The sequence below is a fragment of the Notothenia rossii genome (genome assembly GCF_949606895.1).
Source record: "Notothenia rossii genome assembly, chromosome: 2".
Classification (NCBI taxonomy): domain Eukaryota; kingdom Metazoa; phylum Chordata; class Actinopteri; order Perciformes; family Nototheniidae; genus Notothenia; species Notothenia rossii.
Window position 1 is genome coordinate 1,594,100 of NC_136904.1, and position 27,395 is coordinate 1,621,494.

The following is a 27,395-nucleotide window of genomic DNA, read 5'->3' on the forward strand; positions in this document are numbered from 1 at the left end:
CCACCAACGAAAAACCAATGGGTAACAATCGTGGAAGAAATATTTTTGATGGGAAAAATGATTCATAAATTGAGATTACAAGAAACTAAACAGAAAGTGTGAACATTGGACTCAAAACAAAGACATTTGACTGGAACAATAGCTAACGGATACATGTATGTTCAAGACTAGAATAACATAGACATATCCCTAGTCTTTTATTTTTTGTTATTGCCTTGCTGGCCTTTCATTGCATGATTATTATGTTGTTTGTAAAGAGCATGTTAATGCCATGTATATTAGGACAGTTAAGATATACAGTACGTTCAATTTTTTTTTTTGACATTGTGAGTTTAAGTTCAGTTATCCAAAGAGAAGCCACATAAAAGAAGTTTGGCAACAACAGACTGGTAGAAGAACTCCAACAACAGACTGGTAGAAGATCTCCAACAACAGACTGGTAGAAGATCTCCAACAACAAACTGGTAGAAGATCTCCAACAACAGACTGGTAGAAGAACTCCAACAACAGACTGGTAGAAGATCTCCAACAACAGACTGGTAGAAGATCTCCAACATCAGACCGGTAGAAGATCTCCAACAACAAACTGGTAGAAGATCTCCAACAACAGACTGGTAGAAGATCTCCAACAACTTGTTGCAGCGATCCCGTAGGATTCTAGTATCTGTAATGAGGCCCTACCTAAGTGTGAGTGTGGCAGTCGTGCAATCTTACCCTAAATCAGGAGAGGACAGCGCAGAATTAATTTAGGTTACCCCAGTCCAAATGGGTGGGATGGTTTTATTTGATGAAATGGTCCACACTCTAACACCGTTTTTTACTTTATCTGGTTACAATGTGACAGTCATACAATGTTTTACTCTTAATTTAACGGTTTACACGTTTGCCTTTTTGTTAACAATCCCTGCATATCTCCAGAGGCATTTCCTCACGATGACAGTTGGTAAATAACGTCTAGGGAGAGATTCCCAGTTAAGAACCCTAAGACCTGTTTTCCTCTCTCAGCTGCTGCTTTTATATCATACCAACAGCAGAAGTGAACACACACCAACAGACCCATGTATGTGGAGAAGAGTCATTGCTTCCGGGTGTGAGTCAGGGGCCTTCTGCTGTGAGAGTAAGGGTGTCTTCCCTCTGCTGAATAGTGACACCTTTAGTGATAAACTATATCAGACCTTACACTCTTTCATGTCAGTTTACCAAGCATTACATTACATGTCACTTGTTAGACGCTTTTATCCAAAGCGACTTACATACTCAATACTGTGGGCAAACCCCACAGGAGCAATTTAGAGTGAAGTGTCTCAGGGACACAACGACATGCTGACTGCAGTGGGGTTTGAACCTGTGCTCCCTTGATCCGAACACCAACGCTCTATCCACTGCGCCACACGCCTCCATGTACATTTAGTATATAAGTATAGAGCTATGTGACATATCATGCATTTTACATTGTGGATTCTAAAAAATTATATTTGATTATATTAACTTTTGTTTTAATATATAACCCAATATGGAAACCTCCTCGGTCTCTGGTTATAAATGTTGCCGGTTCTGGTCCTCCACAGTCCTCTCTTTACTTGGACCAAACATTTTTTATCACAAACAGTCAAGTTATCGCATTATATACGACATACTGGGACTTACCCAAATAATTTAAACCTAACAATAATCCTTGTCTCCAGTGTCAGGTTCAGAAGAGTCTCCAGGGTTGTCCTCAGTCTCTGGTTGTAAATGTCTCTCTGGATCTGAGTTCCTGGCTGGTTCTGGTCCTCCACAGTCCTCTCCATCAGCTTCTGTTTCCATGTGTTCAGCTGAGCTGCTGGCTGGAGGCTCTGCCTCTCTGTTCTCCTCACTTTGAGTTTGATGAAGCTGTGAGGACTGACGACCAAAACACCTATGTCTTTCGACATGACTACTCAGGGTGAATCTTTCCTCACAAACACTGCAGCTGAATGGTTTCTCTCCGGTGTGGATTCTCATGTGTTTCTTTAAATGTCCACTCTGTGTAAAAGATTTATTACAGACTAAGCAGCTGAATGGTTTCTCTCCTGTGTGGATTCTCATGTGATCATGTAAATGTCCTCTCCGTTTACAAGATCGATTACAGACTGAGCAGCTGAATGGTTTATCTCCTGCACTACGTCTTGAATGACTGACAGGGTCTTGTTTATTTCTCTGAGAGTTTGAACCTGGTTCTCTGGTCTCCTTCCAATCAGCACTGTTTTCAGTGTCAGGTTCAGAAGAGTCTCGAGGGTTGTCCTCAGTCTCTGGTTGTAAATGTCTCTCTGGATCTGAGTTCCTGGCTGGTTCTGGTCCTCCACAGTCCTCTCCATCAGCTTCTGTTTCGAGGTGTTCAGTTTCTCTTTGATGAAGCTGAGAGGACTGAGGTTTCTCTTCATCATCTTCACTCTTCACAGGGACAGGATTGAATGTGAACTCGGTGATATCAGCCTCCTCCAGCCCTTGAAGCTGCTCTCCCTCCTGACTGCTCCAGTGTTCCTCCTGTTCCTCTTTAATGCGTGGGGGGGGCTCTGGGTCCTCCTGGTCCAGACTGGAGCTCCACTCCTGCTGCTCAAGGGGAACCTCTTCTTTAACCACCACCAGCTGCTGGACGTCTGCAGGAAACAGGAAACACATATTCAGAGAAACTGTAGAATATTAGAATTTAAAATCTAACCATAATTAACAATTCATTAACTTTGCAGCCTTTATCCATTCCTTATTTTAAATGCTTGCCTATGGTTTTGCTAAGTTCCGCCCACTTTGTTTATATAGAAGTGCTGGCCTTCTGAAAAGTATGTGAATGTTCCTGCTGTCAGTACTTGGTTGGACCTCCTTTAGCATGAATAACTGCATCAATGCGGCGTGGCATGGACACTATCAGTCTGTGGCACTGCTGAGGTGTGATGGAAGCCCAGGTTGCTTCACTAGTGGCCTTCAGCTCTTCTGCATTGTTGGGTCTCGTGTGCCTCATCTTCCTCTCGACAATACATAGAATCTCTACAATAATAATTCTACAAATGCTGACCTTTTTCTAAAACTAAAGCTTTTGCAGAAAACCTCTGAGTTTTGACTTTAAAAAAAAAATCAAAACTGACTTTTCTCTCCATTTCTCAATACATTTTTTCTCCAATTCTTACTTTTTCCCAAAATGCTGACTTTTTCAAAAAGGTGTTGTTTTGAGGAAATGTATCGGCATGTATTGATTTTAAGAAAATGTCAAAATGTTGAGGTTTTCTGCAAAGGTCAGAATTTAGAGATTTTCTGAAACATTTTGTATTTTAGAAAAAGGTCAGCATTTTGAGTAAAAAATATTTCTTACAGACTGAGAAGCTGAATGGTTTCTCTCATGCACTACGTCTTGAATCACTGACAGGGTCTTGTTTATTTCTCTGAGAGTTTGAACCTGGTTCTCTGGTCTCCTTCCAATCAGCACTGTCTTCAGTCTCAGGTTCTGAAGAGTCTCCAGGGTTGTCCTCAGTCTCTGGTTGTAAATGTCTCTCTGGATCTGAGCTCCTGGCTGGTTCTGGTCCTCCACAGTCCTCTCCATCAACTTCTGTTTCCATGTGTTCAGCTGAGCTGCTGGCTGGAGGAACTGCCTCTCTGTTCTCCTCAGTTTGAGTTTGATGAAGTTGTGAGGACTGACGACCAACACACTTATGTCTTTTGACATGATGACTCCAGGTGAATCTTTTGTCACAAACACTGCAGCTGAATGGTTTCTCTCCTGTGTGTATTCTCATGTGGCCCTTTAAATGTCCTCTCACTGCAAAAGATTTCTTACAAATTGAGCAGATAAATAGTTTCTCTCCTGTGTGGTTTCTCAAGTGCTGCTTTAAAGTTCCACTGTGTTTAAAATATTTATTACAGACTGAGCAGCTGAATGATTTCTGTCCTGTGTGGATTTTCATGTGCTGCTTTAAATGTCCTCCGTTTTTAAAAGTCCTCTCACAGACTGAGCAGATGAATAGTTTTTCTCCTGCACTACGTCTTGAATCACTGACAGAGTTTTGTTTATTTCTCTGAGAGTTTGAACCTGGTTCTCTGTTCTTCTTCCAATCAGCACTATCTTCAGTGTCAGGTTCTGAAGAGTCTCCAGGGTTGTCCTCAGTGTCTGGTTGTAAATGTCTCTCTGGATCTGAGCTCCTGGCTGGTTCTGGTCCTCCACAGTCCTCTCCATCAGCTTCTGTCTCCAGGTGTTCAGTTTGTCTTTGATGAAGTTGAGAGAACTGAGGTTTCTCTTCATCATCATCACTCTTCAGAGGGTCAGGATTGAATGTGAACTCGGTGATATCAGCCTCCTCCAGCCCTTGAAGCTGCTCTCCCTCCTGACTGCTCCAGAGTTCCTCCTGTTCCTCTTTAATGTGTGGGGGGGGCTCTGGGTCCTCCCGGTCCAGACTGGAGCCCCACTCCTGCTGCTCAGGGGGAACCTCTTCTTTAACCACCACCAGCTGCTGGACGTCTGCAGGAAACAGGAAACACATATTCAGAGAAACTGTAGAGTATTAGAATTTAAAATCTAACCATAATTAACAATTCATTAACTGTGCAGCCTTTATCCAATCCTTATTTTAAATGCTTGCCTATGGTTTTGCTAAGTTCCAACCACTTTGTTTATATAGAAGTGCTGGCCTTCTGAAAAGTATGTTAATGTTCCTGCTGTCAGTACTTGGTTGGACCTCCTTTAGCATGAATAACTGCATCAATGTGGCTTGGAGACAGTCTGTGGCACTGCTGAGGTTTGATGGAAGCCAAGGTTGCTTCACTAGCGGTCTTCAGCTCGTCTGTATTGTTGGGTCTCGTGTGCCTCATCTTCCTCTCGACAATACATAGAATCTCTACAAAAATAATTCTCCAAATTCTGTCTTTTTCTAAAATGCTGAAATGTTAAGAAGATCTCAACATCCTGACTTTGTTTCTCAGAATTATGACTTTTTTCTGGAAAACTCAGAATAATCACTTTTTTCTCCAAATTCTGACCTTTTTCTAAAATTCAATTTTTTTTCCGAAAATCTCTCAATACTGGCATTTGCAGATAACCTCAGAGTTTTGACTTTTTCTTTAAATCAAAACTGACTTTTGTCTCCATATCTCATCATACATTTTTCTCCAAATTCTTTAACCCAAAATGCTGACTTTTTCTAAAAGCTGAATTTTGAGAAAATAAGTCAAAATCTATTGATTTTAAGAAAAAGTCAAAATTCTGAGTTTTTCTGCAAAGGCCAGAATTTAGAGATTTTCTGAAACATTTTAGAAAAAGGTCGGCATTTGGAGCAAAAAGTATTTCTTACAGACTGAGAAGCTGAATGGTTTCTCTCCTGCACTACGTCTTGAATCACTGACAGGGTCTTGTTTATTTATCTGAGAGTTTGAACCTGGTTCTCTGGTCTTCTTCCAATCAGTCCTGTCTTCAGTCTCAGGTTCAGAAGAGTCTCCAGGGTTGTCCTCAGTCTCTGGTTGTAAATGTCTCTCTGGATCTGAGTTCCTGGCTGGTTCCGGTCCTCCACAGTCCTCACCATCAGCTTCTGTTTCCATGTGTTCAGCTGAGCTGCTGGCTGGAGGCTCTGCCTCTCTGTTCTCCTCAGTTTGAGTTTGATGAACCTGTGAGGACTGACGACCAACGCACTTATGTCTTTTGACTTTTTGACTCCAGGCAAACTTTTTGTCACAAATACTGCAGCTGAATGGTTTCTCTCCTGTGTGTATCCTCATGTGGCCCTTTAAACTGTCTCTCCGTTTAAAAGATGTATCACAGACTAAGCAACTGAATGGTTTTTCTCCTGTGTGTATCCTCATGTGGTCATTTAAACTTCCTCTCACTGCAAAAGATTTCTTACAGACTGAGCAGCTGAATGGTTTCTCTCCTGTGTGGCTTCTCATGTGCAGATTTAAATATCCTTTCCGTGCAAATGTATTCTCACAGACTGAGCAGCTGAATGGTTTCTCTCCTGTGTGGATTTTCATGTGCTCCTTTAAATGTGCTCTCTGTGTAAAAGCTTTCTTACAGACTGAGCAGATGAATGGCTTCTCTCCTGCACTACGTCTTGAATCACTTACAGAGTTTTGTTTATTTCTCTGAGAGTTTGAAACTGGTTCTCTGGTCTTCATCCAATCAGCCCTGTCTTCAGTGTCAGGTTCTGAAGAGTCTCCAGGGTTGTCCTCAGTCTCTGGTTGTAAATGTCTCTCTGGATCTGAGTTCCTGGCTGGTTCTGGTCCTCCACAGTCCTCTCCATCAGCTTCTGTTTCCAGGTGTTCAGTTTGTCTTTGATGAAGCTGTGAGGACTGAGGTTTCGCTTCATCATCTTCACTCTTCACAGAGACAGGAGTGAATGTGGACTTGGTGATATCAGCCTCCTTCAGCCCTTGAAGCTGCTCTCCCTCCTGACTGATCCAGAGTTCCTCCCGTTCCTCTTTAATGTGTGGGGGGGGCTCTGGGTCCTCCTGGTCCAGACTGGAGCTCCACTCCTGCTGCTCAGGGGGAACCTCTTCTTTAACCACCACCAGCTGCTGGACGTCTGCAGGAAACAGGAAACCATGTAGGTTTACACACACGAGGAATTTGCTTTAGTATATGTGGTGCATAAAAAGACACAGAAGAAACATCTTAGCAAAACAAAATAAAATACAAATAAGATTATAACAGCTATTTAAAACAAAACTATTTTAAAACTATTAAAACCAATTAACAATATTTAAATGTGACAAATACTATACACTTTATTTAAAGTGGAGAACTGTGCTGATTTAAAAGAGGAAGTGTGCAGAAGAGATGTGCAGCATGTGCAGGATTTACAATATTAAAAAGAACAAGGTGTTGTTGACATGATGTTCATTAATGTAATGTTATTATGGGGTGGATAAAAGTCACTGGAAGAGGAAAGACTCCACAGCAGTGACTGGGGAGTAACACAGAGTGATGGGGGCGGGTGGGGCTGAAGTCCACAACCATGTGTTTGAGACCATCCGTTGTGTTGTGCAGAGGTAGGGTTAGTGCACAGTGGAAAGCCCTATTTGACTACTTTTGTAATCCATATTATGGCAAGAACCACTCAACTCAGTGAAGAGAAACGACTATCCATCATCACTTTAAGAAATGAAGGCCAGTCGATCTGGAAAATGTCAAGAACTTTGAATGTATCTTCAAGTTCAGTCGCAAAAACCATCAAACGCTATGACCTTGCGACCTTGCTTTCTTACAGTGCAGACGTTTTCCGCTTGCTCTTGCCTCTGCTTACTTTTTTATGCTGATTTTCCTATTTTTCTTTTCTGAAAACTTCGAGCAGCAGCTCCTGGAAATTAACTTATCACTGGGACAGTTATTATTCGTAAATAGAGGGAGGGTTTCAGACATATTTCAATATTTTTACGACGACCTCGGTCTTACAGTAGCATGGCCTAGCAACAGCTAAAGCCTGCAGGAAGACATCTTATGGGAACTTTGCTTCTTTTGAATATGTGGCCCTTCAGCTGAAATGCTCCTCTCGAGCTCTGTTCCTAAATATCTACAGACCACCCAAATACTGCGCAAGCTTTTTTGACCGTCTAGTCATTGTTGGGGATTTTAAAAAATGTTCAAAAAGAGGTAACCACAAAGCGATATTTAACTGAAAATACTAGGGAAATGTTTACTCCACACTTGCCCCTGCTAACATTTTAGTAAATGAGCTAGTAGATCATTCTAATTCAACAATTACAATTGTTATAGATGCTATTTGTCCCACCAAAGTAAAGAAAGTGACTGGCAAGAAAATATCTCCATGGAGAAAGGCCATGACCGTGAGAACAGCAAAAAGAGAGTGTTGGAAAGCTGAACGCAGGTGGCGAAAAACAAATCTCTAGGTTCATTTTGAAATCCATAAAGAGAGACTTGGCTTTTATGATTTGGAATTGAAAATTGCATGACAATCTTTCTTCTCTGATATCATTGCCAAAAACAAAAACGTGCCTTGTTTGCTACCCTCGACAGACTAACTAACCCCCTGATCCCACCTGCGCTGCGGCTGCGGCGTTTTTAGCGATCGCGGCCACTCTAGTCAATGGGTGCTATTCCACCAGACCAGCTGCGCCGCGGCTCGAAGCGTCCCAGAAGCTCCTCGCCGCAAGGAATTTCTAAAATATAGGAGGAATCCTATTTTTGACGCAGCGCAGCGCAGGCAGGAAGTGGAACGTTCATCCGAAAATATTGGTGATGTCGTTGGCTGTCCAGCCACGAGGTGATGAAAATCACCTTGTTGTCTCCTTTGCTGGTTGAGGGGGTGCACCCAGAACCGGCTCCTTCTCCTCCCCCCACCCCCCCCCCCCCCCCCGTAGTCTTTCAAGTAGGAGAATACATGCCAGCGTTCTCCTCCGGTTTACAGGCACTGTAAATTATATATATAGAATAATTATGATGATGAATGCATATTTTTTTACCACTAAAATACAGCAACACATCTTTGATTCATGTCGTTTATAACTGGAATATTACAATTATTATTAACTGTGTCTGTAGTCTACAACACAACAAAATAGGAAATAACAACAATAAACACGATTTAAACAGACACAAACATAAACCATTTAACTACGTAGCCTAACTACTTGTAGAAGTACAAATGTCCAGGAAATATTCCAAAATCAACAACAACTGCGAGGCTGCACACACGACGCTCCGCTTCCGCAACGTTTTGAAACGCGCCTGGTGGGCTATGACGCAGGAGGAGGTCGCAGCGCGGCGCAGCACGGCGCAGCACGGCGCAGCACGGCGCAGCCGCAGCGCATACGCTTCCGGTGGGATCAGGGGGTAACCCCCCAGTGTCAGTAGCCTCAGAACTTCTATCCACCAGGGCCTGCAATGACTTTGCCTTCTTCACTGACACATTTCAGAACATTAGACAAGCAGTAAGTGCCTCTGTATCAGGTACAGCAGATGTGTTTTCTCTGTGTCCACTTAAAATCAATTCAAACACCATGACACAATTCCGTCTGATTAATGATAAAGACCTATAGGACATTATATAACATTTAAAATCCTCCTCCTGCTGCCTTGACATTATTATTAACAGGTTTTTTCAAAAATGTTTTTCATTGCATGGCCACAGATCTCCTTCATATGAGGTTTTTTTCCACAGGCCCTGAAAACTGCATTCATTAAACCGCTCTTAAAAAAGAATAATCTAGATGCGTCAGTAATCAGGGTTCTTAGACCTTTTCCAAAGTCAAATTCAAGCACTTTTCAAGCATTTTCAAGCTTTTCAAGCATCTTACAGCTGTTGTAAATTACATATTTATATACAAATACTTATACTCGAATGATTATTTCCCTACCTCACATTAAAGGTCCCATGTCATGGACATTTCCACTGATCATAATTCCATTTTTGAGGTCAACTAGAATAGATTTATATTGTGCAATTTTCCAAAATCACTTTGGTTTCTCAAACAGCATCTCTGTAAACTACGTGTATTCACTGAATTTCACTTTCTGCCTTCCTTGTTTAGCGACAGCGAAACACAGCCAAACTCACCCTGAGCACACACAAAGTCACAGCCGAAGTAAAAACAATAAGTGTGGCTTGATATTGAGTAAGAAAAAGGTTGATAGACGCTGTGAGAATGGGTCTGAGGAGAGAATGGGTCTGCAGAGAGAATGGGTCTGCAGAGAGAATGGGTCTGCAGAGAGAATTTCGCCGCGATCCCAACTGTCTGTTATCAGCCTGCAGCCAGGGAGGAGAGATCAGCAGAGCTGCCTGCACTGAGTGTGTGTGTGAGGAAGTCCGTGGATTGGTTAATTTGGACCAATCAGCGGGGGCTTAACATAACGGCTCCGCGGACGTAATGTAACGGCTCCACGGATTGATCCATTTGGTTCTGGGTAACGCATGACATCATGCGGTACCCGGAAGAATCAATGGACAGTGACGTATCTCCAACGAGGAGTTTTGGGGAGGTATTTTCTGTGTTAGAGTTTTACTCGCTACAGGGTGTACTTTGAGGGTTTTGACTCTGCAGACCGTTTACATGCAGAAAAACCTTCATAACACACAACGGGACGGGTAATAACCGGAAAAGCATGACATGGGACGTCTTCTGGTCTGCTTTCTGTCCCAGGAGTCAGAACCAAACATGGAGAAGTTCAGTTATTATGCTCCAAATATCTGGAACAAACTCCCAGAAACCTGCAGGTCCGCTGCAACTCTGACTACTTTTAAATCCAGGCTGAAGACTTTTCTTTTTGCCGCTGCTTTTAATTGAACTATTCTTATCTTAAACTGCACTGTAACTTTTATCCATGTAGTTTTTCTTTTAATTTGTATTATCTTTACCCTAACCCAGCTTTTTAATGACTGTTTTTAAATGCCATTTTCTTAATGTCTTTCATTTTGGTAAAGCAATTTGAATTGCCTTGTGTTGAAAGGTGAACATCTCTAACTGGTCAACCAATCAAAACAGAGACGGCCAGCTAACCATTCAGTCCAGACTGGGCTCTGATTTCAGACAGAGGGTGAAAAGAGGCAGTATGACAAAAATAAAGAGCTTTTTCAACATTAAAGCATGGAGACATGTACCAGTGAAGAGAACATACTAATACTAACCTGAAAATGAACAGAATATGTCATCCTTTTCGTTGTCCTCAGTCTCTGGTTGTAAATGTCTCTCTGGATCTGAGTTCCTGGCTGGTTCTGGTCCTCCACAGTCCTCTCCATCAGCTTCTGTCTCCAGGTGTTCAGTTGAACTGCTGGCTGGAGGCTCTGCCTCTCTGTTCTCCTCAGTTTGATGAAGCTGTGAGGACTGACGACCAATACACTTATGTCTTTTGACCTTTTGACTCCGGTTGAACTTTTTGTCACAAACACTGCAGCTGAATGGTTTTTCTCCTGTGTGGATTCTCATGTGGTCCTTTAAACTTCCTCTCACTGCAAAAGATTTGTTACAAATTGAGCAGATGAATGGTTTCTCTCCTGTGTGGTTTCTCAAGTGGTCCTTTAAAGTTCCACTGTGTTTAAAAGATTTCTTACAGACTGAGCAGCTGAATGTTTTCTCTTCTGTGTGGCTTCTCATGTGCAGATTTAAATATCCTTTCCGTGCAAACGTTTTCTCACAGACTGAGCAGTTGAATGGTTTCTCTCCTGTGTGTATTACCATGTGCATATTTAAAAGTCCTCTCCCTGCAAAGGTTTTCTTACAGACTGAGCAGCTGAATGGTTTCTCTCCTGTGTGTATTGCAATGTGTCGATTTAAACTTCCTCTCCCTGCAAACTTTTTCTCACAGACCGAGCAGCTGAATGGTTTCTCTCCTGTGTGGATTTTCATGTGCTCCTTCAAATGTCTTCCTTGTTTAAAAGATTTCTTACAGACTGAGCAGATGAATGGTCTCTCCCCTGCACTACGTCTTACATCACTGACAGAGTTTTGTTTATTTCTCTGAGAGTTTGAACCTGGTGCCCTTGTCTCCTTCCAATCAGCACTGTCTTCAGTGTCAGGTTCAGAAGAGTCTCCAGGGTTGTCCTCAGTCTCTGGTTGTAAATGTCTCTCTGGATCTGAGTTCCTGGCTGGTTCTGGTCCTCCACAGTCCTCTCCATCAGCTTCTGTTTCCAGGTGTTCAGTTTGTCTTTGATGAAGCTGAGAGGACTGAGGTTTCTCTTCATCATCTTCACTCTTCACAGGGACAGGAGTGAATCTGGACTTGGTGATATCAGCCTCCTCCAGCCCTTGAAGCTGCTCTCCCTCCTGACTGCTCCTGAGTTCCTCCTGTTCCTCTTTAATGTGTGGGGGGGAATCTGAGTCCTCCCGGTCCAGACTGGAGCTCCACTCCTGCTGCTCAGGGGGAACCTCTTCTTTAACCACCACCAGCTGCTGGACGTCTGCAGGAAACAGGAAACACATATTCATCAGAAAAAGAATCGGTTATATTTACCAAGTAGGTTTACACATACGAGGAATTTGCTTTATTATATGTGGTGCATAAAAAGACACGGAAAGAAACATCTTAGCAAAATTAAAATACAAATAGGATTATGACAGCTATTTAAAACAAAACTATTTTAAAACTATTACAACCAATTAACAATATTTAAATGTGAAAAATACTATACACTTTATTCAAAGTGAAGAACTGTGCTGATTTAAAAGAGGAAGTGTGCAGAAGATATGTGCAGCATGTGAAGGATTTACAATATTAAAAAGAACAAGGTGTTGTTGACATGATGTTCATTAATGTAATGTTAGTATGGGGTGGATAAAAGTCACTGGAAGAGGAAAGACTCCAAAGCAGTGACTGGGCAGTAACACAGAGTGATGGGGGCGAGTGGGGCTGCGTTCTTCCTGAAGTCCACAACCATCTCACTGTCTTGAGAGCGTTGAGCTCCAGGTTTCAAGATTCAATATTCAAGGCTTTATCATCATGTGCTCAGCAGCTACAGTGTTGATATGGTAATGAAAACTGAATTCACATGCTCCACCAAAAGAGCGACATGAATATACAGTATATAGGACATAAACAGATAAAACAGAAGAAATAGTGCAAAATAATCTTTTGAGGTGTGATGTTTTTATTTGACAGTTTTCCCCTAAGAAAATTACATTTTCTTTTTATTGTATTTCATAATGACAGGAAATCATATTCAAATTACAAGAATAAACGGTTTATAGAAATGTGTCATTTATTTAACAAAATAAAAACTGTATAAATGGAATACATTATACATCTGGTTTTTTAGCAGCTTTTAAAGTGCACCTATCATGTCATTTTTAGGCATATATTATGGGTCTGAGATATATACAAATATATAAAAACATGTCTATGATGTGTTTTGCTCAAAATACAAACAGATCATGCATTTTAGACATCCCTTATATCCCTCTATTCCAGCTGTTAGAGAAATGCGGATTTTGGGTCCTTAGCTTGAAAAATAAAAGAAGAGTCAGAGCTAATGCCTGATCAGAATTCTACCGGAGATAAAGTTAAATTCTGCTGTGATAAAATGCCATCCTGTTCTAAACCACATCAAGGATTATTTCAGATACAGTATGGAGCTCAAATGCTTTTTCTCTTGCGGGTTTATCACAAGGTGAGTTCCTTTTTTATTTCCTGCTTTTTAAACACATGTGCTCTCCAGTAGAGGTTAGCTCTGAGTGTTAGCGAGGCTTGCTAATGTAAACAAAGACCATATTATGTCAAAAACACATCAGGCCTTGTTTCTGATAGCAACTCTCTGTGGGTCCACCATCTGAAATTACGTCATATCGGCATCAAATCTGTGTCCGCTCGTTGTACCCCCGTTTTAAAAGATTTGGGTATGGAGGAAAAGAGAAAGGGTTTTATTTTCTGACGCTGTGTGAATTCCCCGACACACCGGGGACACATCTTTATGTATAAAAAACATAAAAAAGTGCATTTTGCATGATAGGTCCCCTTTAAATGTGAATTTAACCAAACAAACCGTACAAATAAATGATTTTCTGTTGGCAAAATGATCTGCATTTTCTGTAATTTTACAAAAAAATACTTTTGTTATGGCCATATATCACTGTCAAATACATAGAAAATACTGTTAATAATACATTAAGAAATGTATAATTGAAAGAAAATATATGGTGTATGTTTATAGTGGGGCAAACAAGTATTAAGTCAGCCACCAATTGTGCAAGTTCTCCCACTTAAAAAGATGAGAGAGGCCTGTAATGTTCATCCTAGGTATACCTCAACTATGAGAAAAAAAAATCCAGAAAATCACATTGCCTGATTTTTAAAGAATTTATTTGCAAATTATGGTTGAAAATAAGTATTTGGTCAATAACAAAAGTTAATCTCAATACTTTGTTATATACCCTTTGTTGGCAATGATAGAGGTCAAACGTTTTCTGTAAGTCTTCACAAGGTTTTCACTGTTGCTGGTATTTTGGCCAAATCCTCCATGCAGATCTCCTCTAGAGCAGGGGTTAAATGGACTGTACTTATATAGCGCTTTATCCAGTCTTTAAGACCCCTCAAAGCGCTTTACATACTACATGTCATTCACACCCATTCACACAGAGCAGTGTACCTTACTCTATAGGACCTAACATTCACATACATTCACACACCGTTGGCCATGCCATCGGGAGCAACTCAGGGTTAAGTATCTTGCCCAAGGATACATCGACATGTTGACTGCATGGGCTGGGATCGAACCCACAGTCGTTCCCAAACTTTTCAGCCCGCGCGACCCCCAAAATAACAGTGCCAGAGACTGGCGACCCCCTGATGACGATGACGACGACGACGACGGGGGGGGGGTGCTAGTGATTTAATTTAAGTTTTCTGTCTATGCAAACGTTATTATTAATAATAATAAAAACAAAACAATTAAATAATTAATTTTTATAATTTTTATAATTTTTATTTTTTAATTTTCCATTTTAATTTTGTAATCATCTCGCGACCCCCACTCGAGGTCTCGCGACCCCCACTTTGGGAACCCCTGCTCTAGAGCATTGATGTTTTGGGGCTGTCGCTGGGCAACACAGACTTTCAACTCCCTCCAAAGATGTTCTATGGGGTTGAGATCTGGAGACTAGCTAGGTCACTCCAGGACCTTGAAATGCTTCTTACGAAGCCCCTCCTTTGGTGTACAAAGTAACGCGTTACTGTAACGCCGTTATTTTTGTCAATAACTAGTACTCTAACGCGTTATTTTTTAAATTCAGTAACTCAGTTACCGTTACTACATGGTGCGTTACTCCGTTATTTTTTTTATATAGTTTCGGCTCCCAGACGTTGGTTAGCGGCGCCAACAGCGAGGCGAACAGAGATGAGAACTGTACTTAAGTACAGTCAGTGGCGGCGCCAGGGTATGGCTGGGGTAGGCTACAGCCATACCAAGAAATGGCTTAGCCCTACCTTAGCCCGACCATGAAAAAGTATGTTAAAGTAAGCATGTTGAGAACAAGGATTGCGAAAATCTACCGGTCTTGTCCACAACACACAAACTGATCCTGCTGTAACAACAAGTGCACGTTACTGACGCAATATGGTTGATACCATCCGGGGCTTATGCTAGAGGGGTGCAAGGAATAGTCTAAGTAGTGGGGGAGTTTTATACACTAAAGGTGTGGAAATTCTCTCACGTTATAATATCAGCGCGGCCGCGGTCAGATCAAAGTGCCTCCGAATGCAATTTGAATAGATCTACAGCCAATCAGAGCAACGGAACGTTGGGTCTCCTGCGTCATACATTACTGATATGTCACGTTCACAGTGAAAAGTCCCCAAACTCCCGCCGAGTAAATTGCAGACAGACAGCAGAACTTCTAGGATTAATTGTGGTATAGTGTGTATGTAATTACATTACAACTACTGACTTGAGCCCCACCACTGTATGGGTTAGCCCTAACATAGATTACCGAACAAAAATAATCTTGCGCCGCCACTGGCTGGGACGAAGCTAGTAGCCTAGCTAAGACCACAGACCCAGACTCTTCCGACGCCACTCCACCTCCACCTAAGCAACAGCGGCTGGATTTTAACCGAGGGACTGCTAGCCAGGGAAAAGTTGATAAAGCCATTGCACGGTATGTTGTAGAACACATGCAGGCTATTTCTACTATTTCTATTGCTATTTCTTGATCAACAGATTGTATTATTCTCCAATGCAATAACAGTACTGAAATGAAGGCTATAAGGGCATTAATGGGAGCCCTTTTTTTAAGTAACTAATGCGTTACTGTTCACAGTACATTTTGCTGTAAGTAATCAGTAAAGTAACTGAGTTACTTTTGAAGTAACTAGTAATGATAACTAGTTCCTGGTTTTCAGTAACTAGCACAACACTGGATATGTACTAAGTAAATACATTTGTTCCTGCTCAAGATTAGATTAAACTCTATTGTTATTGCACATATTACAGATACAGGACAACGAAATGCAGTTAAGCTTCTAACCAGGAGTGCAAAAAGCAGTAAAGTGAAAAGTAATGTACACAATCTACAGAATAAAATATAGAATGAATTGAATGATGAATAAACAGTGAGGGGTTAGAATACTCTAGATACACACAGCAACCTGTGAGCAGTATGAACAGTGTGTATGAATATGCTAAGGTATATAAAGTATGAAAACGGTAAGCAGTGCAAGTATAGTATAACATATATAGATATTAATTTCATGATGATAAACATTGTGGAACAATTATGAAAAATGTGAATGGAAGGGGCGACGTAAAACTGACACAAAACAACAACAAACTTTTGCCGAGCCAATTGGAGAGTTTCATCAGCAGCACGGGGTAAAAACCACCAATGAGCGCTCAGCTCGAGATACCAGCGAGTCGTTTCCCATCAAGCATTTCGCTTCCGCAATAACAAATGTATTTACTTAGTACATATCTGACATTAACGAGGCCCTCCCATTTGACATTCCTGCCCTCCCTAAATAAACAACTTTTTTTTATTATTTATAACTTTATAACTATAATTTTTTTTATTATGAATAAACGGTGAACTTTTATGCTACGATGTATGTGATGTCAGATAGTAACTAAAAAAAAAATCGCAGGGAACGTCAAATAAATTCATGTGTCTGTTGTGATTTGTGATTCGTCCACATTTAGACCAATCACAGCGTCACACTCTGCCGCCTATTCTGGATTTGTTTATTATTTATTGTGCATTCTGTAGACATTTCTGTTTGAATTACAAAATGGACATCAGAAATTGGCTTAAAAGGTCTAAGGATTTATTGAAACTAAATAGCGATGAAAGAACTGCAGCCGATGGTGCTGCTGGCGACCCTGCACCTGCCATTGCAGCAGCACGCCTCGGCAAACCCCGGGGCTGAGTTAGCGAGCCCAAGCCTTGATTCATCAAGGCGGCCGCCACCAACGCTGTCCTCCGAGGTACAGCTCCTTGTGCCCCTACCATCACCACCTGCGTTGCCACACCCTGTACCACACCCGCCATCCTCCTCCTCCTCCGTGCCGGTGCCTCCACTACAGACGCTACCTTGCAGCACATCAACAGGTCGGCTACTTTTGGGCCAGCAACCGCTCAAAGACCAACAGCCCCAGGTGATCTTGGGGTTAATAAACCCAACCAGGAGATGGAGCATATGTGTGGGCAGGAAAGGAGTGAGCAGAGAGTAGAGTAGTTGTCGATTCTTGTTCTGTTTTCTGTGACTATCTGCCTCACCCTGTCAGACTTTCAGTTGCGCGCGCTACTAAAGACACGTGTTACCATGGAAACCAAACAATGGTGTAGCTGTATTAAAGTCCGAGTGGAAACAGTCCTGAGTAAATCTGATTTTGTGAAAAATCGGGAGAAATATGACCCCGGGAGGAAACCGGGAGAGGGCAATGAAATCGGGAGTCTCCCACGAAAATCGGGAGGGTTGACAAGTATGAGCGAAAGGATGCGCCTGCAGTGCATAGAAATAAACCATGCCCAAGGAGGGCTAAACAGTTCATCGTCTCCGTCTCCACTATTTCTCTCCGAGTGCAACGATGAGGAAGCTGCCATCCTTACCCAGTGTGTGCCTTGCTCGTGATTTACCAGTGTTTGTGTTGCCACGCAAACAATGTTTCAAAAGTGGTTTCTATGTTGCCCTTTATTTGTGTATGTATTTGCGATAAGTGTGTGTCTTTACGCAAGGCTGTTGGCCTTGCTGTTTGATATATATTGTGCCGCAGCAGGGCCTGCCCTGACCAACTTGCCGCCCTAGGCAAGATTTTTGCTGGCGCCCCACCCCCCCCAAAATGCAGACACTCACTATGATTTGCGTATGTATGCACGGTTGTGGCATCACCAAAACAGAAAGATATGGACACAAGCTGTGTGCAAATGTATTTAGTGTCTATCCATTTGAACATGATTTAAGTGGGGGGTGGACCTCACCTCCTCTAGGGGGGTCCGGGGGCATGTTCCCCCGGGAAGATTTTTTATAGCTATAATGATCATATAAAGGTGTGCCTTTACCTCACTGAGCTGAGGTTATCAGAACCTCTCAGTCTTTCAGGAGAGAGCTCTCTAAAGCTCTCCCCCCCGCGGCTGCTTGCACAGTAAATTCCAATGTTAATAAAAGCTGTATCCATATGTATATATATACATATGGAGTTTGATTTATTTTAAATTAACACAAATACAACATTTAAAACCTATAATTACGCACTAAAACCATTATTTCAAAAAAGAACTATTTCACATAAACCTCTGGTTTTTATTGGGGCTGGGGCAGTTCAACTTGATTTGGGGGGAGGGGGGTGCGCCATAGTTTATAGGCGCTGTACGCAATATACAAGCCTACTCTCTCTCCTCTCAATCAGTGATCGGGGGCGTCACTCCGAGCTAAACCTATCACTTATCCTCTGTTCCCACAAGCCTATCATAAAGCATTGCTAAACCTTTAAATCTGCTCTCTCCCCTTCTGACAGCTGTCATTTCAGGAGACTGGACGCAGCCCTCCTCCACCCCTTCCACCTCCCAAATCCAGGGTCAAGCTTAAACCAGTCTTCTCCAGACCTCCATCAATCCCTTCATGCCTTCACCACCACCAGTGTCGACCCCAGGGGGGGGGCTTAATCGGTTCGGTTTCCCCCCCGAATGATATTCCAGCACAACGGGGTCTAATCGGCAACACCATTACATTCATCCGTTTATACCCGGCAATATATATTGTTACATCAAAACAGTCTCTCCTGATTGAAATGACAATAAAGCCTAAAGTCATACTCGTATCAGTTATTAAAGTAAGATAAACCCAATACTCACATGTATCAGTTATTAAAGTAAGATAAACCCAATACTCACATTCATCAGTTATTAAAGTTAGTTAAACCCGATACTCACATGTATCAGTTACTCCTGACGTTCTGCTTTCTCTCTGAGAACGGACCGACATTTTCTTTGTTTCCTCGTCACCGGCGCGCATTGCATCCTGGGATATGGTGGGCTGCGAGGAAGAGGACTCTTCAAATCCAGGAAAAGAAGAAGTCCGCATTCCAACCCGCCCCTCCCCCCTCTCTTCTGTCTGTCCGCAGAATCAGAAGTCCTTTATTGGTCCCACAGAGGGACATTAACATGGTTACAGCAACAGTGGAGATAGATGCTGCTCTCAGACCGTAGTGGAGGAATACAGGGGAGGACTCTCTGCAGTCTTCCCGGACTGAAGCACCAGGCTTCGGCTTCAATAACCCACTCTGAAATGAGGCAGACAGGCAGGCTGTTCCTTTGGAGGCCGCTGTGTTTCCTCAGGACTTTGTTATACAGCTAACTGGAGACAGACTGATCACTGCTGCTACTCCCGCTCTCTTCCGGACACTCACTACGCTCGCTCACTCTCGCTCTCGCTCTACACATGCACGCGCCACACTCCCCTCTCTCTCTTAAAGGGATAGGCGACCCCACTCTGCATCACCCTGCTATTATTAGATAGATAGATAGATAGATAGATAGATAGATAGATAGATAGATAGATAGATAGATAGATAGATAGATAGATAGATAGATAGATAGATAGATATATCGATAGATAGATGGATAGATGGATAGATACACTGAACACATTGATACGTTGGATCAACTTAAAACAATTTTGCTAATTTGTTAGAGCAAATTGTTTTTGTTTATTCCAAATAAATGTTTTGACCTCAAAAAATGTATTTGAATTAAGTCAAAGATATTGCTTTCCGTCTAAGATATATATTTACATTTACACAAAAGATGATTCATTCTGAAGACCGCACAACATTTATTACTCTATTATAATTTAAGTTTTCCTTTTGGACTAACTTCATATTTATATTAGATCTAAGTAGAGTTTTTAAGTTTGAGAAAACTAATAAAAAAAAATACTTCATATTGTTGCTGGCAATATTTTTTATTATAGCTTAATATATTTTATTTTATTACGAAGCAAACACTTTAATGTACATCAATACAATATGGTGTTTTGTTTACTCTAAACAAATTAAAATTTGACTTAAACGTATAACACTTTGTTTAGCTCAGTTCACATAAAGACAGGAATATTCTCTTCAAACGACCTTAACATTTATTGGGATGTCTTTAAAATGTATATCACCTATTATGTTTTTATAATCAAATACAATGTTTGTTTAAATCCAAATAAATACATACATTAATTAATATAATTAATAGAGTAAATTATGCAAGCAATTTTTTTAAACATTTACAAAACTCCCCTGACACCTTAACCATACATTGTAAAAATGTACCAGCATTTCTCAACATTTAAAGGCCCTGACACACCAGGCTGAAATCGGCCGTTTTCGTGAGTCGGACGACTAAGCGTGCCCTGTCGCCCAAACTCAATTTGGTGTGTCCCGCACCGTCGGCCGTGACACGCCTTATTTGGCCTTTCATGGCTGACATATATGGGATTAGTTTTGTATCATAAAGATAAAGCAACACTTTCTCAGAATAAAGCAAAACTATGAGTTTAAAAGAAAAAAAACTGAGTCGAGCAAAATAAAATAAATTTTAAAAATAAAACTATAAGTTGCAAACAAATCATTTGTGTAATCATGTAAACTATAAGACTTTTTTCATTGTTTTAACATAGGTTTTTCTTTGCAGTTCTTGTTTCTTCTTTCTCAATGATCAGACTTTTGCTCTAGCAGCAGAACTCTCATTTGCGCTCCCTCGTTTTTTTGTTTTTGATTTTGATACAAACGTCCCAGGTGGACGGGACTTTCAGGGGTGTGTCCCCATTGGCTATTCAGTTTTTGAGTGACAACTCATGCAGCAAACTCCGGAGTCCACTCGGCCACGTTAGTGTCGGGGCCCTTCTCACTTCGGTTAAATGGATTCCTTGCGTCCCTCACTTGCGTCGTTTCCCTGTGACTAGTCCCTCCCACCAGGGAAGCATGGAGAGACGCAAGAAAACCACGAGCAGGGAAATTAGTTTTAAGAGCAATGGGACGTCCTTTCCTCCGGAGCGTCACGTGAAGCGACGTCCGTTTGTGATGACGCTGCACAGCTGATCGTCTGACAGCAGCCAGCTTTGTCCCCGTTATTTCCACCCCCCTCACCCCCCAACCCCCCACATCTGTTAGTACACACTAGGCTTGTTTGAGACGCGTTGCGACTCGCCTCGAAAGTAGACGAGAATAGCCGATCGCAGCCGGGGGGGGTCTCAAAAAGCTCGCCTGAAGTCGGACAGCTCGGAGTCGGCTTTTTCTTCTTCTTCTTCTACTTCGCCTTCTTCTTCTTCTTCTCTCGGTTTTTTGGCGGATTGCAAACAACTTTAAGGTGCATACCGCCACCTCCGGAGTCGGCATGACTCGGTTTGCATTTATAAAGAATGCACACATGTGTTTAATCGTTAATGTCAGATATGTACTAAGTAAATACATTTGTTCCTGCTCAACATTAGATTCAACTTTATTGTTATTGCACAGATTACAGGTACTGAGACAACAAAATGCAGTTTAGCTTCCAACCAGGAGTGAAAAAGTAATGTACACAATCTACAGAATAAAATATAGAATGAAGTGAATGATGAATAAACAGTGAGGGGTATGAATACACTAGATACACACAGCAGCCTGTGAGCAGTATGAACAGTTTGTATGAATATGCTAAGATATATAAAGTATGAAAACGGTAAGCAGTGCAAGTATAGAATAAAATATATAGATATTAATTTCATGATGATAAACATTGTGGAAAAATGATATAAAATGTGAATGGAAGTGGCGACGTAAAACTGACACAAAACAACAACAAACTTTTGCCGAGCCAATTGGAGAGTTTCATCCAACCCAGTCTCATAAAAAAACGTGTAATAACTACGTTGATCCACAACGTAGGACGTAGTATTTCTACAAAAACGCCTCTGAAAATGTTTTCACCATTCATTCCAATGGCTGGCGTCTATGTCACGTGATCTTCACATTTCTCCCTGCAGAAAAAAAAAACATGGCCGGACTTCGTTTTATTCTCTGTGGAAAATGCCTATTTTAAAGTTAGTTTGGCCATTAAAATGCGTTTTGATGTCATTTGATGCGAGAAATATGAGTTGTTATTTCAGATTATGTGTGCAGTGGATGTACATGATCTTTAGTTTGCTAGTTATTATGAAGATTACTTCAGGAAATTGTGTCTATACAACGTTTTCATTGTTACCAAGGTGGTTGCTAGGGACGCTGCTATCGATATTATTTCTGTTATGTTGTGTAACTGTTTAATGGTGTTATCTTTATTGCTACCCCCTTCCCCGTCAATGTATTGTGTTGGTCCACAGCGCAAACGTATTAGTTTAACAAAATCCGCATCTAAAATTGTGGCATAGTGTGGTGCCGAGAGATGGGAGTCGGAGGTGGGGTATCAATGGTACAAGCTTTTATTTAGCATCTCAAAACACATGTTGTAAACCATAGATATATATATAAACACTAGATGGCTCATGGGAGATTTTCCAGCGTAGCTAACCGGCAGCCATCTTGCTTCAGTCAACAGCTACTCTGGTACGCGCTATGGTAGCTGTTCTAAGGTGAGTGATCTGCACAAAAATACTCTTAAATCGCTGAAATCTTGATTGATTTACAAACGGTTTGGTTTATTATAAACATTATTAGCATGGCTATGATACAGGATGCTTGGACATGTTGAAATTGCAGCTTTTCTTTGTTTATGTGCCGTGGTTCTATTAATTAGCTGGCTAGGGGCAATATAGGGAACAATTAAAACAGTTGATTTAGTGAGATATCAGCCGGGGTAAGGCAAGACAAACAACAGTAAATGGACTACAGAAGGACACAAAAGGACACAGGGTACAGTTTATATTATTATTGGGCTTTTTTCGTCTACAAGAACTCAGCGCACCGTGCTGTGAAGTGGTAACGTATTTCAAAGGTTCTGGATTTGTTTACAAATCTAGAAACTAAATACAAAACTAGGACGATATGAAGATCTGATGTCAAAAATAATTGTGATAAATGAGACAGAACTGGCCTGTCTGTGAGCTCATTTTATGTTGATTTGGTTCTTCTGATCAAGGTGTGAATATCTAAATAATAAACCACCATATGCTATTGTCATTAGTTGTGTCCCTGTTCTTCAAGCTAAGGCATTGCTAAATTAACAACTCTTGGCTTACAAAGTGGTAACATGAGATCGATTTTTATATATCAAATATAAATATATTTACATTTTATAATTTATTTTAAATATTAGCAATATAATAAAATAAATGGAAATATATACACCGGCAAATATTTAATATAAATACCTTGTGTGTGTGTGTATAGCTATTGCTTTATCGGCTTAATGTTATTTTCATAAGAAAGTCCATGATTATAAGTATGCACTATCATAAATACATCTTTGATGTTTATAAAAAACCAAACCGTTTGAAAATTGGTTGAAAATTGAGCAAGCTATGGTTATTTAAATAGTAAACCATAATGTTATGAATGAGAGCACTGCCTGTAGCAAGATGGCAGCCAAGTGGCAACGTCGGTTTCCATTGGCCAGCAGCGCAGGTGAGTCATCTAGTGTTTATATCTATGTTGTAAACAGCCTCATTCCGGGGCCCTTTCTCATTTCTCTAACTCCTCGACTCCCCTCCTCGACTCCTATCCTCGAGACTCCGTTAGTATGCACTCCGGCATACTAACCGCCATGAAAACCAGAGACAAAAAATGCTCTGAGTTTCATAAAAGTCAGTCAATGATTTCCAAAAGCACGAGCAGTGAACTCCTGGCCCACGTGACTGAACTAAAAATTGAAAGAAACAGACTAAGCAATGACGTAAGCTCCATGATCAAAACTGCCAAAAAGAATTTCATCAATGTCAAAACTGAGGAAAACAAAAATACACCCCGTGAACTTTGGAAATGACTCAATAACCAGCTTGGCTGCAGTAAAAAACTCAAAACGAGATTTTCGAACTTAAACATAAAGACAGATAACAGGCTCATCACAGACAAACTGGACGTGGCCAAATACTTGAACATTTTTTTCACAAACATAGCCACAACTCTTGTAAATAAATTACCCTCCCACTCAGAGCTTTTTGGAGTAGATCACATCATGACCTACTACAAAGACCTAGGGGTACGCAAAGATGATTTCAGTCTAGCAAGGGTAACATCAGCAGAGGTACTCATTAAACTGAGCGCCCTCCAACCTAACAAGGCCACTGGCCACGACAATATCCCCTCCAAATTCCTCAGAGACACAGCAACCGCCATCTCACCAGTCATAGCTCACATAATTAACCTCTCCATAAAACAGGGACACGTACCCAAAGACTTCAAAATTGCAAGAGTAACCCCCCTGCACAAAAAGGGCAGCAAATTGGACCCAGGCAACTACCGCCCTGTTTCTATACTTACCTCCATCTCGAAAGTCATGGAAAAAATAGTATATGAACAGTACCTCGAAAAGTACCTCGCGGACAAGAAACTAATCTATGAATTTCAATCTGGCTTTAGAACATCCCACTCCACTGACACATGCCTTCTTTATTTAAACGACCACATCAAACAAGAGGTGGACGAGGGCAGATACTGCGGCATGGTGATGCTGGACCTGCAAAAGGCCTTCGTCACTGTCAATCACCCCATTCTGATTGACAAGCTAAAAGCAATTGGTTTTGATAAACTATCGGTGAGCTGGATGCAATCCTACCTGGAGGGGAGAGAACAGATGGTGGAGGTGAACGGTACTCTGTCCCCCCCCCTCCCAGTGAGCTGTGGTGTTCCACAAGGAAGCATATTAGGTCCGTTACTATTCCTAATTTACGCAAATGACATGTCATCAGCATGTGACTGCAACTTGTTCCTGTTCGCGGACGACTCAGCCCTGCTGGTCTCTGACAGGAGCAGATTGCAGGTTGAAAAAACCCTCAGCTCCGAGCTCGGCAGAATCTGCACCTGGCTCGCCGATAATAAATGATCATTACACCTGGGTAAAACAGAGTCCATTCTCTTCGGTTCGAAACATAATCTCAGCAAATCCGACGACTTCTCAGTTGCAGTGGGTGACATTATTGTCACAAGTAAGAAGGAAATTACATACCTAGGATCTATTCTTGAGGCAAACCTCTCCTCTGACAAAATGGCATCCAATGTAATAAAAAAAGTGAATCAAAGAACTTCCTCTACCGGATCTCCTCTCTGGTAAACAACAACACCCTGAAGACTCTGGCAGGAGCACTCATTCAAGGGTACTATGACTCTGCTTGCACGTCATGGTACCATAGCACCTCTAAGGCGTTAAAAATAAAACTTCAAACATCACAAAATAAACTGGTCAGACTACTGCTTGACCTTTCATCTAGAACCCACCTCACCTCTGCCCACTTTGACAACCTAGGATGGCTTAGAGTAGACGACAGAGTACAGCTACTTGCAAAGGTCAAGGAATACCATGATCATAACACCAGAGGGAGCTCCACAAATCATGTAAAACCCAGATTTGGCACAAAAAAGGGGGAATACACGTTTCGCAATTATGCCACATCAAGGTGGAACGCTCTTCCCACTACTGTAAAGGAAAGTAAAACTATACTTACCTTCAAAACCTCTCTTAAAGAGCACCTTCGGGGGAGAGCATTGCAAAACTGGCTCCGGTAATGGTACAAATCTCAACCTGTCGTACAATGGACAGCTTCCCCCCCCATCTATGTATATACTCGCATTTTAGACTCTGTTACTAACTGTATATCTGTAGACTTGGTATGTCTTAAATGTCCGGTTAGGATGTATTCGAACGAAATCTAATATGAAATTTGAAAGTAAGCCATCTGTATGTAAAAAACCACCTGTATGTAAATTGTAAATAAGCCATCTGTATGTCAATTATGTCTTGTATGTCTTAAATGATATGATGAATTGGAAATGGGGGACCCTGATGTAAACAAGACGAAAGCCTTTCTCTGGTCTGCATCCCCTTAACAATTGTATGTTTTGAGCTGTACTGTACTGTACCCAATATACAAGCTGTTAATAAACTTTTCAATCAATCAATCAATCAAACTTAGTCCCGCCCACAGGAGATGCGAGCGGAGGAGCCGAGGAGAGAGGAGGGGAAGCAGCAGGCGGTTAGAGAAATGAGAACTCCTCTCCTCTGAGCGGTCATTTTAAAGAGACGTCCATTAATGATGACAGGAGGCACCAACCCAGTTTCACAGGCACAGCAGCCCTCTGTCTGATGGACAGATGTGTTCATGACTTTTAATTCATTCACAGTGCGGTATAATGAGACAATAACAGGCTACAGATGCGGGGACACACACACACACACACACACACACACACACACACACACACACACACACACACACACACACACACACACACACACACACACACACACATATATATGTATATATTTATATAAATATATACAATTTCAGAATCAAACAGAGCACTCTCATAATAACGCAATCGTTATTAAGGAATCGAAATTACGGGCCAAAAGTTTTATTTACAAGTATCAAAAGTAAGCATAGGACACCAAACCAACTGAGACCCGTCTGTCCGCCGCATCTACGCACTGTACAACACACACACACCTACACACACCTACAGCCCCAAAGCATATAATCAGGATACAGCCGTTGTGTGTTTTATTACGTGAAGCACTAAATGGTTTTAGAAAAATATCGACTCTTTGTTTGTAGATACTAAACTACAGCAAATAAAGAGAGTAGGCCTGTTATACTGAGTGATATATATTACACACTGCTCTGCTTTCTGCACGGACCTCACAGCTGTTCTCACTGTAAACATCGCGTCGCGATGAGAGCAGTTAATAAATAATATCCAGGGGATGCATGCAGAGCTGTGATTGGCTGAGATAAGTCCGGCCGTGCGTCATGACTCTTTTAAACATCACTGTTGCCGGAAATGCATCTACGAAGGAGCCGTGGAGGACCGTGGAGGACCCATCAGTGTATCCTCGGTTATAGCTCCTCCAGAGAGCCTCCTCGACGCTCGATCCTTGGCCCTCGAAGTGCATTTAGAGAAATGAGATGTCCTTCAACATGGCGCGCTGAAATTCATTTCCGGGTCACTACCCGAGGACCGAGGAGTCGAGGAGTCGAGGAGGGGGATTTGATGAAATGAGAAAGGGCCCGGGGTTGCGTTCGGATAGTTTAAACCCTTCAAAGTTCTAACCCTATCTCCTATTCCTTGACTGTGTATATCACCATTCAAACATCTTTTAAAAGTTGAACAAACCCCACACAGCTCAGTGAAATATTGACTTTATTTGATCATTTCAGTAAAAACTAACGTTCATATTTCTCTTTTTGATTATAATACTGATGAACGTTCAAAACAAAGCACTTTGGCAACTTACCACATACGTTTTAAAATGCTTAATAAGCACCGTAACTTTCATGATATAATTTCTCCGTCATAATCGTTTGTGTCCGTGAACGCCCGACTGTTGTGTGACGTCAAATGCTG

The 27,395-nt window shown here is 41.5% G+C and overlaps 2 protein-coding genes across 3 annotated transcripts in view; one reads left to right on the plus strand and one right to left on the minus strand.

Moving 5' to 3' along the window:
- LOC307025910 (uncharacterized protein) overlaps positions 1-19,290 on the minus strand; it is a 77,640-nt gene extending 58,350 nt beyond the window's left edge. The window contains exons 1-5 of one of the 2 annotated variants that reach the window (XM_079660887.1): positions 18,802-19,290; positions 10,578-11,846; positions 5,379-6,518; positions 3,410-4,465; positions 742-2,618 (exon numbers count right to left, since the gene is read on the minus strand). In XM_079660887.1, coding sequence (XP_079517013.1) covers positions 1,663-2,618; positions 3,410-4,465; positions 5,379-6,518; positions 10,578-11,846; positions 18,802-18,952 — 4,572 coding nt within the window. In that variant the 5' untranslated portion in view covers positions 18,953-19,290 and the 3' untranslated portion in view covers positions 742-1,662. Of the gene's footprint in view, positions 1-741; positions 2,619-3,409; positions 4,466-5,378; positions 6,519-10,577; positions 11,847-18,801 lie in introns of those variants that run through there. The other variant, XM_079660888.1, reaches the window with a different exon arrangement.
- The window catches only part of LOC307027944 (uncharacterized protein), a gene marked incomplete at its 5' end in the record, with an annotated part of 249,562 nt that overhangs the window by 201,208 nt on the left and 20,959 nt on the right, over positions 1-27,395 (plus strand). The window lies entirely within an intron of this gene.